General features: G+C 45.8%; 1 protein-coding gene across 1 annotated transcript in view; it reads right to left on the reverse strand.

Moving 5' to 3' along the window:
* Nucleotides 1–3,713: 3,713 nt before the first annotated feature.
* The window catches only part of TARM1 (T cell-interacting, activating receptor on myeloid cells 1), a gene marked incomplete at both ends in the record, with an annotated part of 15,398 nt that continues 3,398 nt past the window's right edge, over nucleotides 3,714–15,713 (reverse strand). Inside the window, 3 exons of the mRNA XM_010857198.1 lie at nucleotides 3,714–3,851; nucleotides 5,728–6,024; nucleotides 6,314–6,604. Of these exons, the coding sequence (XP_010855500.1) occupies nucleotides 3,714–3,851; nucleotides 5,728–6,024; nucleotides 6,314–6,604 (726 nt within the window). The remainder of the gene's footprint in view (nucleotides 3,852–5,727; nucleotides 6,025–6,313; nucleotides 6,605–15,713) is intronic.

Consider the following 15,713-nt stretch of genomic DNA (forward strand, 5'->3'; position numbering starts at 1 on the left):
GGAGAAAGACTGAGACTGGGGGAGAAGGAAAGGGCATGACAACTAAATGCAACACCAAGTCTTGTTGGGAATCTCAACCAGGAAAGAAGAGGAGCTATTTGGGATCAGTTGGAAACTCTGAACAGGACCTGTGGGTAGTAGTGCTGTATCCACGTTGGTTTTCTGAATCAAACAGCGGTGTGCTGGTCATGTAGGAGGGTGTCTTTGTTTAGGGAAAACCATGCTAGTCAGCTAAGGGTGGAATTCACCATGTTCACACAGTGCTCTGAAGTGGCTGGATAAAAATCTAGTGATAAAAGGATCAAATATAGAGACAGTAGTTGATAAATGAAATATATTAAAGTGTTAATAATTGGAGTAGTATTTAAGTGAGGAAGAAAATATATTATTCCTGAAATTATTTTAATCAATTATTTAAAAGCTAAAAATAACACAAAGGCAGTTAATTCCTTAGTGTTTAAAACAAGGTTATCTGTTACTTATGATCACATTGTATTACATTTTTATACACTTTAATATGGAAAAAAAGCACATAAAATTATTTTTAGACACGTAAACATTGAAACAACTCACTCATTATAAATCTAATTCCTTAAAGGGTAAACGAATTTCTTCAGAGGAAAAATTCTACCAAAGTGGAAACCATTTATACAAAAAAGATGCTAAAGACAATAGAAATGGCAGTCATATTGATACATGGATAAACTTCCCTTTCTCTTTGTTTTTTATTTTGCATAGACAAAAGTAGTCCATGACAGCAAAGAGCATAGCATTAATTATGAGCAACAAATATATAGACACACTATTTGGGATCCAGCATATTCAAAAGCAGAGACATTACTTTGCCAACAAAGGTCCGTCTAGTCAAGGCTATGGTTTTTCCTGTGGTCATGTATGGATGTGAGAGTTGGACTGTGAAGAAGGCTGAGCGCCGAAGAATTGATGCTTTTGAACTGTGGTGTTGGAGAAGACTCTTGAGAGTCCCTTGGACTGCAAGGAGATCCAACCAGTCCATTGTGAAGATCAGCCTTGGGATTTCTTTGGAAGGAATGACGCTAAAGCTGAAACTCCAGTACTTTGGCCACCTCATGAGAAGAGTTGACTCATTGGAAAAGACTCTGATGCTGGGAGGGATTGGGGGCAGGAGGAGAAGGGGATGACAGAGGATGAGATGGCTGGATGGCATCACTGACTCGATGGACATGAGTTTGAGTGAACTCTGGGAGATGGTGATGGACAGGGAGGCCTGGCGTGCTGCGATTCATGGGGTCACAAAGAGTCGGACACGACTGAGCGACTGATCTGATCTGATCTGATCTGATATAACAGTTACAACCACCAATAAAAAATAGTTATACCATTAGAGTATAATATTTTAATGGAATATAAAAACACCACACTGTCCAAAGTAAAGGCAAAATTTTAAAAATTAGAAAGAAACAGGACAAACAGAAAACAAATGCCAAGCTTCCATTCTGCAGTGATGAAAACTAAATATGCAAGCAACAATGCCAAGATGGAAGCTGTGTCTTCTCTGAGCTGGTAGTTTCATGGATTGACTTTCAGATCTCCCAAAGCAGCACCTGCAATAAGCTGACCTTTTGTGTTCATGGGGTTTTACTAAAAAATGGTGTTGAGTACAAATGTCAAATGGTATCAACAGCCAGTTACAAGATAAATAAGTCATGGGGATGGGATGTCCAACATAGTGCTATTGTTGACTACACTGTTGCATTTTCAGAAAATGCTGAGGGATTGAAACTTCAAGTTCCCATCACAAGAAAGAATCTGTACAATGTGTGGGGGGTACACAGATAGTAAGGAGGATTGCAGGGACCATTTTCCAACACATTCAAGTACCTGTTCGTTATGTCGTAAAACACATTCGTTGTGTCGTAAAACTAAAACTAATGTAATATTACATGAGTTATAACTCGATTTAAACACTTGGCACTGAGTAGTCACAGAATAATTTCTGTTATTATTCCATCAGTCTACTAAATATTTATCACCTTAATCATATTTGCTATCAACTTAAGAGGAGAATGGAGGCCAGGGGCGGCAGCTGGGAGGAGCAACCCCACGCCCGAGGAGCTGTGGCTGCATGGGTGCAGGAGGGCCTAGAGGAGCTATCCCACGTTGAAGGTCAGGAAGGGCGGTGGGGAGGAGGTACCCCTCGTCAAAGGTAAGGAGCAATGGCTGTGCTTTGCTGGAGCAGCTGTGAAGAGATACCCCAGGCCCAAGGTAAGAGAAACCCAAGTAAGACGGTAGGTGTTGCAAGAGGGCATCAGAGGGCAAACAAACTGAAACCATACTCACAGAAAACTAGTCAATCTAATCACACTAGGACCACAGCCTTGTCTAACTCAATGAAACTAAGCCATGCCCATGGGGCAACCCAAGATGGGTGGGTCATGGTGGAGAGATCTGACAGAATGTGGTCCACTGGAGAAGGGAATGGCAAACCACTTCAGTATTCTTGCCTTGAGAACCCCATGAACAGAATGAAAAGGCAAAATGATAGGATACTGAGGACAGGGAGGCCTGGTGTGCTGCAATTCATGGGGTCGCAAAGAGTCGGACACGACTGAGCGACTGATCTGATCTGATAAGAGGAGAATCTAGCAGTTCTAGGATCCCTAAGGAGCAGCAAGACAGGAGAAATGGTGGGAAAACAGGAAACCTAGACATCAGAAGTCTGCATCAACCACAGACGAAACTCTACAAGAACCGTGAGATAAAAAGAACAAGCGGAATTCAGTATGTAAACAATGACGAAGGTGACCACCAGCAAAAGGATGGTGTGGGCGGCTCTGGTCTCCGGGGGGCATCTGTGGTGCCCAGTGTGGGTGTGAATATACTGCACCCTCTGGTGGTGTCTGAGCAGGAGAAGCACCATGGAGCCACTGGACCAGACCATGAGGGTAAGAAACACGGCATCAGAGACAGACCACAGGTACAGATAGATAGATGGAATGATGGATGGATGTATGGATAGATGACAGAACAGGATGGATGGATAGATGATAGATAAAGAGATGGAAGATGGATGGAATGATGGATGGATATATGGATGGATGATAGAATAGGATGGATGGACGATAGATAAATAAATAGAGTCATGGAGGCTGTGCCCTTGAGATGTGTGTGTTTAACTCTGTGAATAATAGCTCTCACTTAAAAGAAATTCTTCAGAAGAAGGAAACACACATTTATTGGCGAGCTGAGGAAAGAGCCTCCCACTTGCCTAGTCCCCTGAGGGGCCTCTCCCTCATCATCTGCTCCTTGCTGGAAGTTCTCTCTTCCTTCTCCTGCTGGGAAGGCCTTTATTTAGGGCTCTGCTGTCCAGTTCAGCATAAGTCATTCCACAGGCTTCTCCAGCTCTGGGGACCTGGGATCCTTCATCCTAAAGGTAAGCAAGGATTGTAGGAATATTTAGCTGTAGAAAGTTAGCCACCATCAGAACTTCCCTGGGGGTCCAGTGGCTAAGACCCCCACACTCCCAATGCAGGGGGCCCGGGTTCGATCCCTGGTCAGGCAACTAGAGCCCCCCTGGCCGCAACTAAAGATTCCCGAGGGTCACAACTGAGACCCAGTGCAGACACATAAGTAAAATTTTTAAAGAACAAGTTCTATGGCAGACTATGGAGTCTAGCCCCTGTATCACGATAGTGGCCCATGAAAAGAGATGTTCAGGACTGTTTCGCTTTTACCTGACTCCCCGCGGACGTGCCTCTGCCTACACCAGGCTTCGAGCAGGAAAGCCCCCGCAATAACCATAATTACGGCGGCTAGAGCGAGTCTGATGTGGTTCCCCGTGGTGTAATCCGAGGTTATGGAAGGCAGGGAAGCTAAAAGAGAGAAGTGGATCAGCATGGACCATGCAGGGGTGTCCTCTACCCAGAGTGACTCTCATACAGCCGCCGGTTTTCCTGGCCGGTGGTCAGCTGCACCAACACTGAAGTTTTAATCATGGAAAAAATAAACACTGCAGTGCTTCTGCCTGCCTCCTCTGTTCTTTATATTCCCTCTGCCTTGTCATTTGTCTTTCACTTATTTGTCATTTTTGTTCATATTTATTTGGCTGTATTACATCTTATTTGCTGGGTGTAGGATCCAGGGAACCAAGTCCAGCCCCCGGCATTGGGACTGCAGAGTCTTAGCCACCGGCCCACCAGTGAAGTCTCCATTTATTTGTTCTTTATCACATTTCCACTTTCCCACATTTCCTTTTTTCCCTTCTACCTCCATAAATCAGGAATCAAGAGATAAGAAAATGGCATCCCACTCGAGTATTTGTGCCTGGAGAATCCCATGGGCAGAGGAGCCTGGCAGGCTACAGTCCATGGGGTCACAAAGAGTCAGACACGACTGAAGTGATTTCACACACACAGCCTTAGGAGCAACTCTAAAAACTGAAGTTGCTCCACAAAGCACTGAAATAATTCAGCAGCTCCATCTGCTTCCCCCTCCATCGCACAGACCTTCATGCCGGCAGTGAGTCTAGAAAACTGAGCCCAGCATCTGGACCTTGGAGGATCTCCGCTTCAGCCAAGAAGGGCTCCAGCCTGGCATTGGTCTTGGTTCCTAAAGAGAAGCCTGTGTTCGTGTCTTCCCCCTACACATCCCAGTCAGTGCCAAGCTCTTCTCTAAACCATCACCAGCAGTGTTCCCTGCAGGCAAAAGCCACCAGGAGAAATAAGTAATGACACCACCTCGCTCAGTAAGCCCTCTCCCCATCTTGGGGTTGAGCACACAGACCCTGATTTCTAATCATAAACATTCACATGGGGGACTTCCCTGGTGGTCCAGTGGCTAAGACTCTGCCCTCCCAATGCCAGGGGCCTGAGTTTGATCCCTGATCACGGAACTAGACCCCACATGCTGCAACTAAAGATCCTGTGTGCTGCAACTAAGTGAAGCCAAATAAATAAATAAAAATAAATTTTAAAAAAGAGAGAAAGAGAGAAGTTGACAAAGTTGAGAAAAGAAAAGTCTGTAGCATTCAGTGGAACAAAATTCTGCCAGGAAGCAAAATCATCTCAGCGAAATTCAAACAGTAAGTGACCTGAGATATGGAAAGACATTGCATCCGTTTCTCTACATTGAGAAATCACCACATTCTGAGAACAACAACAACAAAAACTGCTCTTGAGAATAAAATCAAGATCACCAGGATAAACCAAACTTTAAGAGATGCGAGAGTGGTAGAAGGCATTCTGAGGATGGTGGGTTTGATCACTTTGAAGAAAAGCAGGAGAAATTGACCAATAATGTACAACAACAACAAAACAGGAGTAGAAAGTAGGAAAGAAAAGACATTAAAAAGAGGAGATAGGGTGGACTTTCCTGGTAGTCCAGGGGTTTAAAACCCGCCTTGCAATGCAGGGGACGGCAGGTTCGATCCCCGGTCCGGGAGGATCCCACATTCAGTGGAGCCACTCAGCCCATGCACCACAATTACGGCACTGGAGCCCCCAGAGCCTGTGCCTCACAAGGAGAGAAGCCACTGCAGTGAGAAGGCTGCACACTGCGGCAAAGCCCAGCCCGTGCAACTAGAGAAAGCCCAGGGGCAGCAACTGAAGACCCAGTGCGGCCAAAAGTAAATAAATGAATCAACTTAAAAAAAAGAAGTGCAAGTGGAGTAGAAACGAGAGCCAAAGGGTAAGTCACTCACTCATTTCAACTGGAAAAAAAAAAAAGCCCTCAAATCCCGCAGAACCTTACCCGCCACCCGGATCTCAAGGCGAGGACTGGCCTGTGAAGCCCGGAAAGGGGCCCTGGCCTGGTAGTACACGCAGCTGTAGTTCCCGCTGTCGCCGGCGCTCAAGTTCCGCAGGGAGAAGTCGGTCTCCCGCCCGGCCGGCGCCCGGACCTGCACCGGCGCTGCGCTTCCTGCCTTGAGCAGGGCGAACATGACCGGCCCCAGCTCCGCGGCCGGCCTCTGGCACTGCAGGGTCACCTCTTGTCCTTCGGTCACTGGCCCCCTTCGGTGTGCTTGGAGGGAAGGTTGACGGAGATACCCTGTGAGAGAAGGGAGACTCTGAGGTCACGGAGAGGGGAGCCTTGGGTGCCCCACTTGCCCTGTTCTCCTGGCAGGGGCTCCTTGTGGGACGTGTGAATGACCTCTTGCTCTTTCTGCCTGACTCCAACAAGGTTTTTCCCTCCTAGGAGCCCTGGATCAAACCAAGGCATCACCTCTGTCCCTGTCTCTCTCCATCTCCCCTCCCAACAGCCCTGGAGGGGAAACCCCCTCTCCGCCTCTTCCTCCCCTGGCCCCGGGGCCGTCTGTCCTCCCCAGGTGCCCCCTCACCCGTCACCAGCAGTAGCAGGGCGTCGCTGGGCCGTGCGCTCACGTGGGGGTTCCCCCTCCTGTGGTATTCGCAGGTGTACTCGCCCGCGTGGCTGGACTTTACATCGGGGAGATGGAATTCAGCCCGGCCCTCTGTGGAGTCGGGTGACTGGACCATCTCCCAGACGCGTGCCCCCTTCCTGAGAGCAAAGCTTACATCCCTGGTGGGAGTCCCGCATCGCAGGGTCACAGAGCTCCCGTCGGGGACCACCGAGCTGGGCCAGGCCCTGAGGGAGGGCTTGGGAAGCACCTCTGGAAGGAAGCGGGTCTCAGGTCTGGGGGCACCCCACCCACCTGCTCTCAGGAAGCCCATGGAGGGGAGGGGAAAGTGGGGGCCCCTGGGAGGGAGGATCCTGAGGGCCCATGAAGAACCACTCACCAGCTCTTCCTCGGTCTGCTTGGCCGATACACAGCCCTGCAGGGAATGAGACAGAGACACCAGCCTGGAGCCTGCGTGGTCACCTCCTGGTCCCCAGGGGCCATCCTGGGGCTCCCGCCTGCGGGAGCGCGCCAGTCCCTACGCTGGACCCTGGGCCCTGCTCTGCTCCCAGCTCCTCCACGCCGACCCTCAGGGCTTCTCCAGGGCTGCGCTCACGTCCCAAGACCCCAGGACCTTTCTCGGCTCTGCAGAATGCCCCCGAGCCTCTTACCCTCTCGTTCTACCTGAGCCACACTTTTCTCTGTCTCTCTCTCTTTTTGGCTGTGCTGCCCGTGGGCTCCTAGTTCCCACAGACATAGCAAGCAAACTGATGGTTACCAAAGGTGAAAGAGAAGGGAGGGATAAATTATGAGCTGGGGATGAACAGGGTCACACCACTGTACATAAAATAAGCAACAAGGACCTACTGAATAGCACAAGGAACTATTTTCAATATCTTGTAATAACCAGTAAAGGAAAAGAATCTGAAAAGTGTGTATGTATACACACACATACTACCACTAATGCCTGGATGTGGTAGATATAGGTTTACCTGAGTGCTAACATCTCTTTTGGAGAAAGAAATGGCAACCCACTCCAGTGTTCTTTCCCTGGAGGATCCCAGGGATGCCGGAGCCTGGTGGGCTGCCATCTATGGGGTCGCACAGAGTTGGACACGACTGAAGTGACTTAGGAGCAGCAGCAGCAATATCGCTTTAAAACTGATATCAAGCCTGTTTTCTAACATTATTAAAAAAGAGAGATAGATCTAACTCAACAGATGTTGGTTAGGTCTGTGTGGCTAAGAGAGTTCCTCTTTTTTACCCCTGTGTGGACTAAATAGTTCTGTGTCTTGCAATGAAAGAGGGAAGTTACCAAGCCTTTGAGCTAAAATTGCATGAGTCAGTCAAAAATATTGCATTTCATGTTTTGAAAAAAGCAGAATAGTAAATACCCAAAAGGTGAGAAGACCCAAATGTCCATCAAAAGATCAATGGATTGCAAAAATGAGGTGCATACACACAATGGAATACTATTCAGCCATGAAAATGAATGAGGTTCTGATACACGCTACCACACGGACGGACCTGGAAAACATTAGGCTAAGTGAAACTTGCCAGACACACGAAAAAACAAATACGGTTATGACTCCACTTAAATACCTAAAATGGGCAAATTCATGGAGACAGAAAGTACAGTAGAAGTCACCAGGGGCTGAGGAGAAAGAGGAAACAGGTTATTGGTTAACAAGTACAGAGTTTATGTCGGAGATGATGAAAAAGTGTGGGCTGATGCTTTTCACAACATTGTGAATGCCCAGAATACCTCTGAAATGCATACTTGCAAATGGTTGAAAGGAGAAGGTTTTAAAAGCTCAAAGGCTAGAAGATCTCCGGAAGCAGTTGTTAATGGAATCAATGTCCAAGCAGGTCAGAGGGGACTGAATGATAAAAGGAATAATAAACATTGAATTCTTTCTCAGTCCAGTGGTTAAGAGTCCAAACTTCCACTGCAGGGAGCACCAGTTCGATCCCTGGTCGGGGAACTGAGATGTCACCTGCTGCCCTGCGTGGCCAGAAAAAGAAAAGGAGTAAAAAACATAAAATAGTAGTACTTGGATTTCCCTGGCGATCCAGTGGTTAAGAATCCTCCTGCCAGCACTGTTTACAATAGCCAGGACATGGAAGCAACCTAGATGTCCATCAGCAGATGAATGGATAAGAAAGCTGTGGTACATATACACAATGGAGTATTACTCGGCTATTAAAAAGAATGCGTTTTAATCAGTTCTAATGAGGTGGATGAAACTGGAGCCTATTATACAGGCCGAAGTAAGTCAGAAAGAAAAACACCAGTACGGTATATTAACACATATATATGGAATTTAGAAATATGGTAATGATGACCCTATGTGTGAGACAGCAAAAGAGACACAGATGTAAAGAACAGACCTTTGGACTCTGTGGAAGAAGGCGAGGGTGGGATGATTTGAGAGAATAGCATTGAAACATGTATATTACCATGTGTGAAATAGATCACCAGTCCAAGTTTGATGCATAAGAAGGGGTGCTCAGGGCTGGTGCACTGGGACAACCCTGAGGGATGGGGGTTCAGGATGGGGGACACATGTACACCCATGGCTGATTCATGTCAATGTGTGGCAAAAACCAGTACAATATTGTAAAGTAATTAGCTTCCAGTTAAAAAAAAAAGAATCCTCCTGCTAGTGCAGGGGACATGGGTTAGATCCCTGGTCTGGGAAGATCCCACATGCTGTGGGGCAGCTAAGCCCGTGTGCCATGACTACTGAGCCAGCCCTCCACAACAAGAGAAGCTACTCACTGGCTACAACTAGAGAAAGCCTACACGCAGCAAAGCAGACCCAACACAGACAAAAATTTAAAAATTAATTAGTTAAGAAATTAGCACTTACTGAGCACACACTATGTGTGTTCTGCCACGCATGTGCTATGCTGTGTTAGTGGCTCAGTCGTGTCCAACTCTTTGTGACCCCATGGCCTGTAGCCCGCCCAAGAATGTCATGCATACTTGACCCTGATTGTGAAGGTAAGCCTGAAAGATGAGGAAGCTTTCAGATATTGGAGTGGTTTTCCCAAAGTTCCCCCAGATGGTGTGTGCAGGAGCTGCGTCTCCAGCGAACATGCTACAGCCCTGCATTTCCTTCTGAAAACACAGCTAAGACATGTCTCTAAAACAGCCTCTGACGTGAGGAACATGAGGAGCAGTTTGGCCATCACAAATATATGATGATAGGAGAAGTGAAGGAAGTTCAAGTGTTAGTCGCTCAGCCATGTCCGACTCTCTGCGACCCCGTGGACTGTAGCCCACCAGGCTCCTCTGTCCATGGGATTCTCCAGGCGAGAATACTGGAGTGGGTTGGCATGATAGCCGAAAGCCAAGTGCAAAGGCCCCCACGGAGGCGAGTTCTCCTCTCCAGATTTGCTGTGAATACCAAGCCTTGTTGGTTTCTGGAAATACTCGTCATGTGTCACCTCCTAGCTGCATAGCTGGAGGGCGGGGGACATTCTGAACCATGTATCTTTTCCCTCCTCGGGCATTTTCCAACCCGCAAGTCCCATCAGGCACGCCCAGGGTGCTTCCATACCAAAGACCACGTGGATATGTTCCTCTTAACTGAACATCGTGCCTGAGTGGAATCGTTTGGGGAGCTAGACCCTTCGGGGTTGAATTTGGCTTCCTCACATACCACCTGTGCAATCTGAAGCAAGCCCCTTGGTTCTGCAAACTCACATCTGAGTCCTAAGCTGTCGATGCGGACCTGATCTTCTCTTGCAGGGTTTTGCTTGGCTTGGCTGGTTGGTTGTTTGTCTGGGGAAGGATCAAAGAGGTGCCTCCCAAATGTGGAATATAGTCCACTGTGATGTGATGATTTTAGGTGGAAGGAAGGATGGTTAAAGCATTGCATGACAAGAGATAGTTAGGGAGTTTGGGATGGACGTGCACACACTGCTGTATTTAACTGGATAACCAGCAAGGACGTACTATAGACACAGGGAACTCTGCTCAGCGGTGTGCGGCAGCCTGGATGGGAGGGGAGTCTGGGGGAGAACGGGTACCTGTATATGTAGGGCTGAGTCCCTTCACCGTTCACCTGAAACTATCACAGCGTTGTTCATTGGCTGTACGTGCTCACTCGCTCAATCGTGTCTGACTCTTTGTGACCCCATGGACTGTATGTAGCCCACCAAGCTCCTCCATCCATGGTCTTAACCCAGCAAGAATACTGGAGTGGGTTGCCATTTCCTTCTCCAGGGGATCTTCCCAACCCAGGGATCAAATATGTATCTCCTGAGGTTCCTGCATTGGCAGGCAGATTCTTTATCACTGAGCCATCTGGGAAGCCTTGCTAATTGGCTATACCCCAAATCAAAATGAAAAGATTCTTTAAAAAAAAAAAAATTCCTGCATGACAGCGTGCCATGAGCACTCTCATATTGCCTTTGATGATATCAACAAGACGTCTATTTGAAACTAGCCTCCAATGTATCTTGATCATGGCTGATTGCCCTTCTAATAAAGAAATCATGTATTTCAGGCTCAGAAACTTGACATGGAACATTACACAGCATCTTCTCACGTTTATTATCTTGCTGCATTTTTTTTATAGTTACCTTCTATGTGACACTGGACTTTTATTAATGGTATTGATATAGAGCCTCTAACATATATTTTTATGTTAGCAAAACAGTGTGAGTCAATCTTAAGAAAACACAAAGCCAGAATAAAAGAAAAACACAAAGCCTATAAAGTTCAGGTATTCAGCAAACATCCCAAACAAAGCTGGGACAAGAGCAATCCCAGTTTGTTAAGCACTGGTTTAGAGGGAACATGTATATTGCACTCCGATTTCCGACACATGATATGCATTCAGTAACTAAAGTTGATGTCATTTCTCTCTCCAAGCCCAATGTAAACTTGTCACCAGTTACCTTATTTTCTGTGTTCTCGATGTATGGCCCTGTGAGACTTACTGAAGCAGAGAAGGAGAAGTAGTTTGGAGAGCATCATAGCATGTCAGCTTGGCCACGGATCCTTCTGTTTTGCAGCCACAGAAAGGGGAAAAGCTGGAATGACCAGTGCCTCACCACCCCTCGTACTCCAGAGTGAGGGCAAGAACAGTTTTCTTGGGCAGTGCAGTTCCCTCTTCCCACACTTTCCGGAAACATGTTGCGGATGCCAACTGCAACATGTTTCTTGCACAAGAACTTGGCTCACAGGAAATCATCACCTGTCTCAGGCAGATTTCAGGCTTCAAATAGGTAGCCCTCCAGATGTCTTAGGCATGAGCCTGAAGGATTCCTGAAGGGGTGAAGGCACTTCACCACTGAGTATATTGGAAATTCCGGGCAAGCATCAGTTGGTTGGTAGACATGCCCACAGGTTAAGAACTAAGGGCTGTTGTCAAATTATTTCACAAACTGTGACAATGAGAATTCAGTTGACAAAGCAAACTCCTAGAACCTCACTGGCGGTCAGTGGTTAGGACTCATTCTCACTGCTGGCGTCCCCAACAGGCTGTTTTGGTTAGCCTAAAATTTAAATTAAATCATGTATAGGCCAGAATGACTTCCGCATACCCCAGTATGTGAACATTTCTTCCATCCATTCCCCCTTTTAATTGTGACTCCTTTGATAGGAATCATTGATAATCCATGTATTTTCCCAACACTGCCGGAGTGGCTCTTTTTTCTGCCTGCTCTGGGCCCAGCCATCTCCTTCCACACTTGGCCTCCTTTTTGTTTATATATCGCCTAGTTGTCCACGTTGGGGGAAATTTCATAAGATAGCATGAACAAGCTCAGAGGTATGCTAACAGAGAAATGTTTTAGAGGCCGTTCATTTTATCATCTCTACCCAGTTGTCACACAGACACTGTATGTGTGCTTTAAGCGGTAAACTTAGAGCCAGCAGTCTTACAGATCACGAATAGTTATACTCTGACGCAGCTTTATTGGGCAGTGTTTCCATCCTGAACATTGGGGTCAGAAGTATGATTAGAAACAAAACAATTACTTTCCATCAGCAGTCTCTGTTATCAAAATCAGATCAATATTCTAGGAGAACTCTGCTTTCTTAACAGAGACAAAAAAAAAAAAAAGTTCAGCCTTGCATCAGCCTAGTGTTAATAACATTCATAAACAATTAAATTCAGTCTAATCTTAATCCTGACAACATACAAAATTCTTTCCTCAAAGTTCCTTTTTCATAAAGTCTTTTATCATTTTCTGGATCCAAACAACTTTGTTCTTTATTTTCTCATCCAGAAACAAACAATTGTAGGACAAAATAATTATCGTCTTTTTCCAAAAATGCCTCTGTTCTTTATCCTTTCTCTTCGCCAGCAACACATGTTCTACTTGTTTTACACATAGAAATGTTTCCCTTATCATTTTTACATGTCACAATTTTTAACCCTTGGAACCTTAACAAAACCAAGTGATTGAACTGATACACCAGCATTTTCTGATTGCAGACCTAAGGATATATTTCATACATCTAGAAGTATACATTTTTCACAGCATAATTTTTCTTTAATGGTACATCATGCGTGTTTAATAAGCCCAAACCTCTTTAGTTTCCCTCTTGGTCTTATGAGAAGACAAAAGTAGGTAAATTTAGATTTGTTTGATTTGTAAGCACTTATGTTTTTTAAGGCCAATTAAATAGAGCCTCTTTACAAATTAACCTCAGCAATATTATCTAATGGCAAAAACACATATTGAGACATACAAACGTCCAGACAGAGATCTCTTTGCTTCATCTTTTTACATTTATTGAATTAGGCATTGCAATTAAACTTATCACTTTATGGATAATAGAATAGTCAAATTTACATTCTCAGTTTTAAAAGGCTTCTATCTTTTCTTTTTCCTTGGCTTGAAGTTTTATATTTAACCCAAGGCTGAAGATCCAGGCAAAGTGGACTGTGTTTGTATTTCAAGGACATGATAAGCATTAACTTCAGATTTTCTCCTAGGCATATTTTTGTTTTCCCAGGGTCTGATAAAAGAGTTTTATCAAACTAGACTTCTATAACTACATATGCAAAAAGAACTGGGTTTTTGGAATTTCAAGAGTTTCATCTTAACCAATCTTCTCTGGAGTCTGAAGAATATTGCTGCCACACATTGTCCCAAAAAATCATATTTTTGGTCATGATTTCACAGCTAAAATTTTTCTTAATGAATTGAACCTGAATTTCCCATTTTACATAAGGCAACAAGAGTACCAACCACACAAACGGAATACACACTCACACACCAAATGACAGATCAGTCATAAACTCTCTCCGAGGGTGACCCGTAGAGTCCCAAACACACATGTCCCCAAAATGGTCCTCAATGGTAGATGTCAGAACCAACTGGCAAAACGCCCAAATGACACTCAGTGCTCACAAGCGGCCCCCAACAGCAGACAGGTGTCAGAACCAGCTGGCGAGAATGCCCAGAAACGTGGCAGCTCATGTCCGGGGTAGAGTCTGGCCATCATGTAGTTAACTTCTCCACCTGGAGTTTCAGGATCTTCAAGACAGCTCACAGAATATGGCTCAGGATAATATCTACAGCCCTTGAGAAGGAACTAAGTGTCCTCGACTGTGCTTAATGCTGCTAAGTCGCTTCAGTCATGTCTGACTCTTAGCAACCCCATGGACTGCAGGCTGCAGTCCATGGGATTTTCCAGGCAAGAACACTGGAGTGGGGTGCCATTGCCTTCTCCGATGCTTTATGCTGCTGCTGCTAAGTCACTTCAGTTGTGTCCGACTCTGTGCGACCCCATAGATGGAAGCCCACCAGGCTCCCCCATTCCTGGGATTCTCCAGGCAAGAACACTGGAGTGGGTTGCCATTTCCTTCTCCAATGCATGAAAATGAAAAGTGAAAGTGAAGTCCTTTAGTCGTGTCCGACTCTTAGCGACCCCATGGACTGCAGCCCACCAGGCTCCTCCGTCCATGGGATTTTCCAGGCAAGAGTACTGGAGTGGGTTGCCATTGCCTTCTCCGGATGCTTTATGACCACATTATTATTTGGTCTCCTTTTGACTGCTTTCCTTTGTTTTCACGTGTTCTCATTTCTCTGATTAAACTTACCCTTTGACTAACTTTTCCACAGGCAGAAAGCAGGCAGAGGACGTGGGGGCAGGGCAATGACCATACAGTCTTATTTCAATCCTTCACATGTTGGGGACAAGTTATCACTTTAATCTGGCAGTCCCCAACGTTTTTGGCACCCAGGACCAATTTCGTGGAAGGTCATTTTTCCACAGACCAAGGGGGGAAGACGGTTTCAGGATGATTCAAGTGCATTGTGTTTACTGTGCACTTTATTTCTATTAATATCACATCAGCTCCACCTCAGATCACCAGGCATTGGATCCCACAGGGTAGGGACCCCTGTGCGCTTTATTTCTATTAATATCACATCAGCTCCATCACAGATCACCAGGCATTGGATCCCACAGGGTAGGGACCCCTGCTTTAATTCCCTCTAGAATTGACACAGGAGATGTTTTTAGTTTCTGCTTTCACAGATGTAACCTCAGAAGGATCTGTAGGTTGTTCAAAGCTATCAGCCCAGTGAGTGGTGGGGCTGTGGCTGTCCAAAATAAAAAACAAACAACAAAAAAAAGGAAGTCATCCTCTTCTCCCTAAAGTAGGAAGAGAGAAAGGAGAAGTTGGAAATTTTAATAAAAACAGAAGAGGATGTGTTCCCCCAAGATTAGGTATAAATCAAGAACATATAAGTGAGTGGTTAAGACTTGCTTAGGAACAGAAAATGTGTGTATAACCACGAGAAAGGCATCAGACTGCCAGATAAAATGAGAATTAAATTAATAAACTTGGGAGAAACGATAGGAGTAGCCAGGGCTTCCGGAAGGTAGAGTTTAGGGTCCAGGTCAAAGGTCTACTGTGCCACTGGCTGTTGCCTGAGCAACCAACCCTGCCTCTTACTGATAAGGAGGGTTCTGGAAAATAGCTGTGAGCCCAGGAATCTGTAATCGGAGAAGAAATTCTGCAGGGTCTGAACTTGGTCTTCCTCTGGGGAGGATCTGAGCAGGACTTTGGAAGATGTTTGCTTGGCCCCCAAGAGTGATGTCATGAGAATGATGGTGACTCATTTAAAAGGTGAGCTGGAGGGACTTCCCTGGTGGTCCAGTGGCTAAGACTCCATACTCCCAACGCAGGGGGCTCAGGTTCGATCCCTGGTCAGGGAACTAGATCCCACATGCCACAACCAAGACCCATAGCAGGCAAATAAAAAAATATATATGTTAATAAAAAAATAAAAGGTGAGTTGGAGCATGACCAAGGGGAAAACAACAATCACAACTAGAATTTCGTTTGGTTCTATGAGTTTGAGAGAAGCAGCTCTTATACAGGAGCTGACATTTATTGAGCATTGT

This window comes from Bison bison, unplaced genomic scaffold (assembly GCF_000754665.1).
Source record: "Bison bison bison isolate TAMUID 2011002044 unplaced genomic scaffold, Bison_UMD1.0 scf7180017854774, whole genome shotgun sequence".
In the NCBI taxonomy this organism is placed as follows: Eukaryota; Metazoa; Chordata; class Mammalia; order Artiodactyla; family Bovidae; genus Bison; species Bison bison.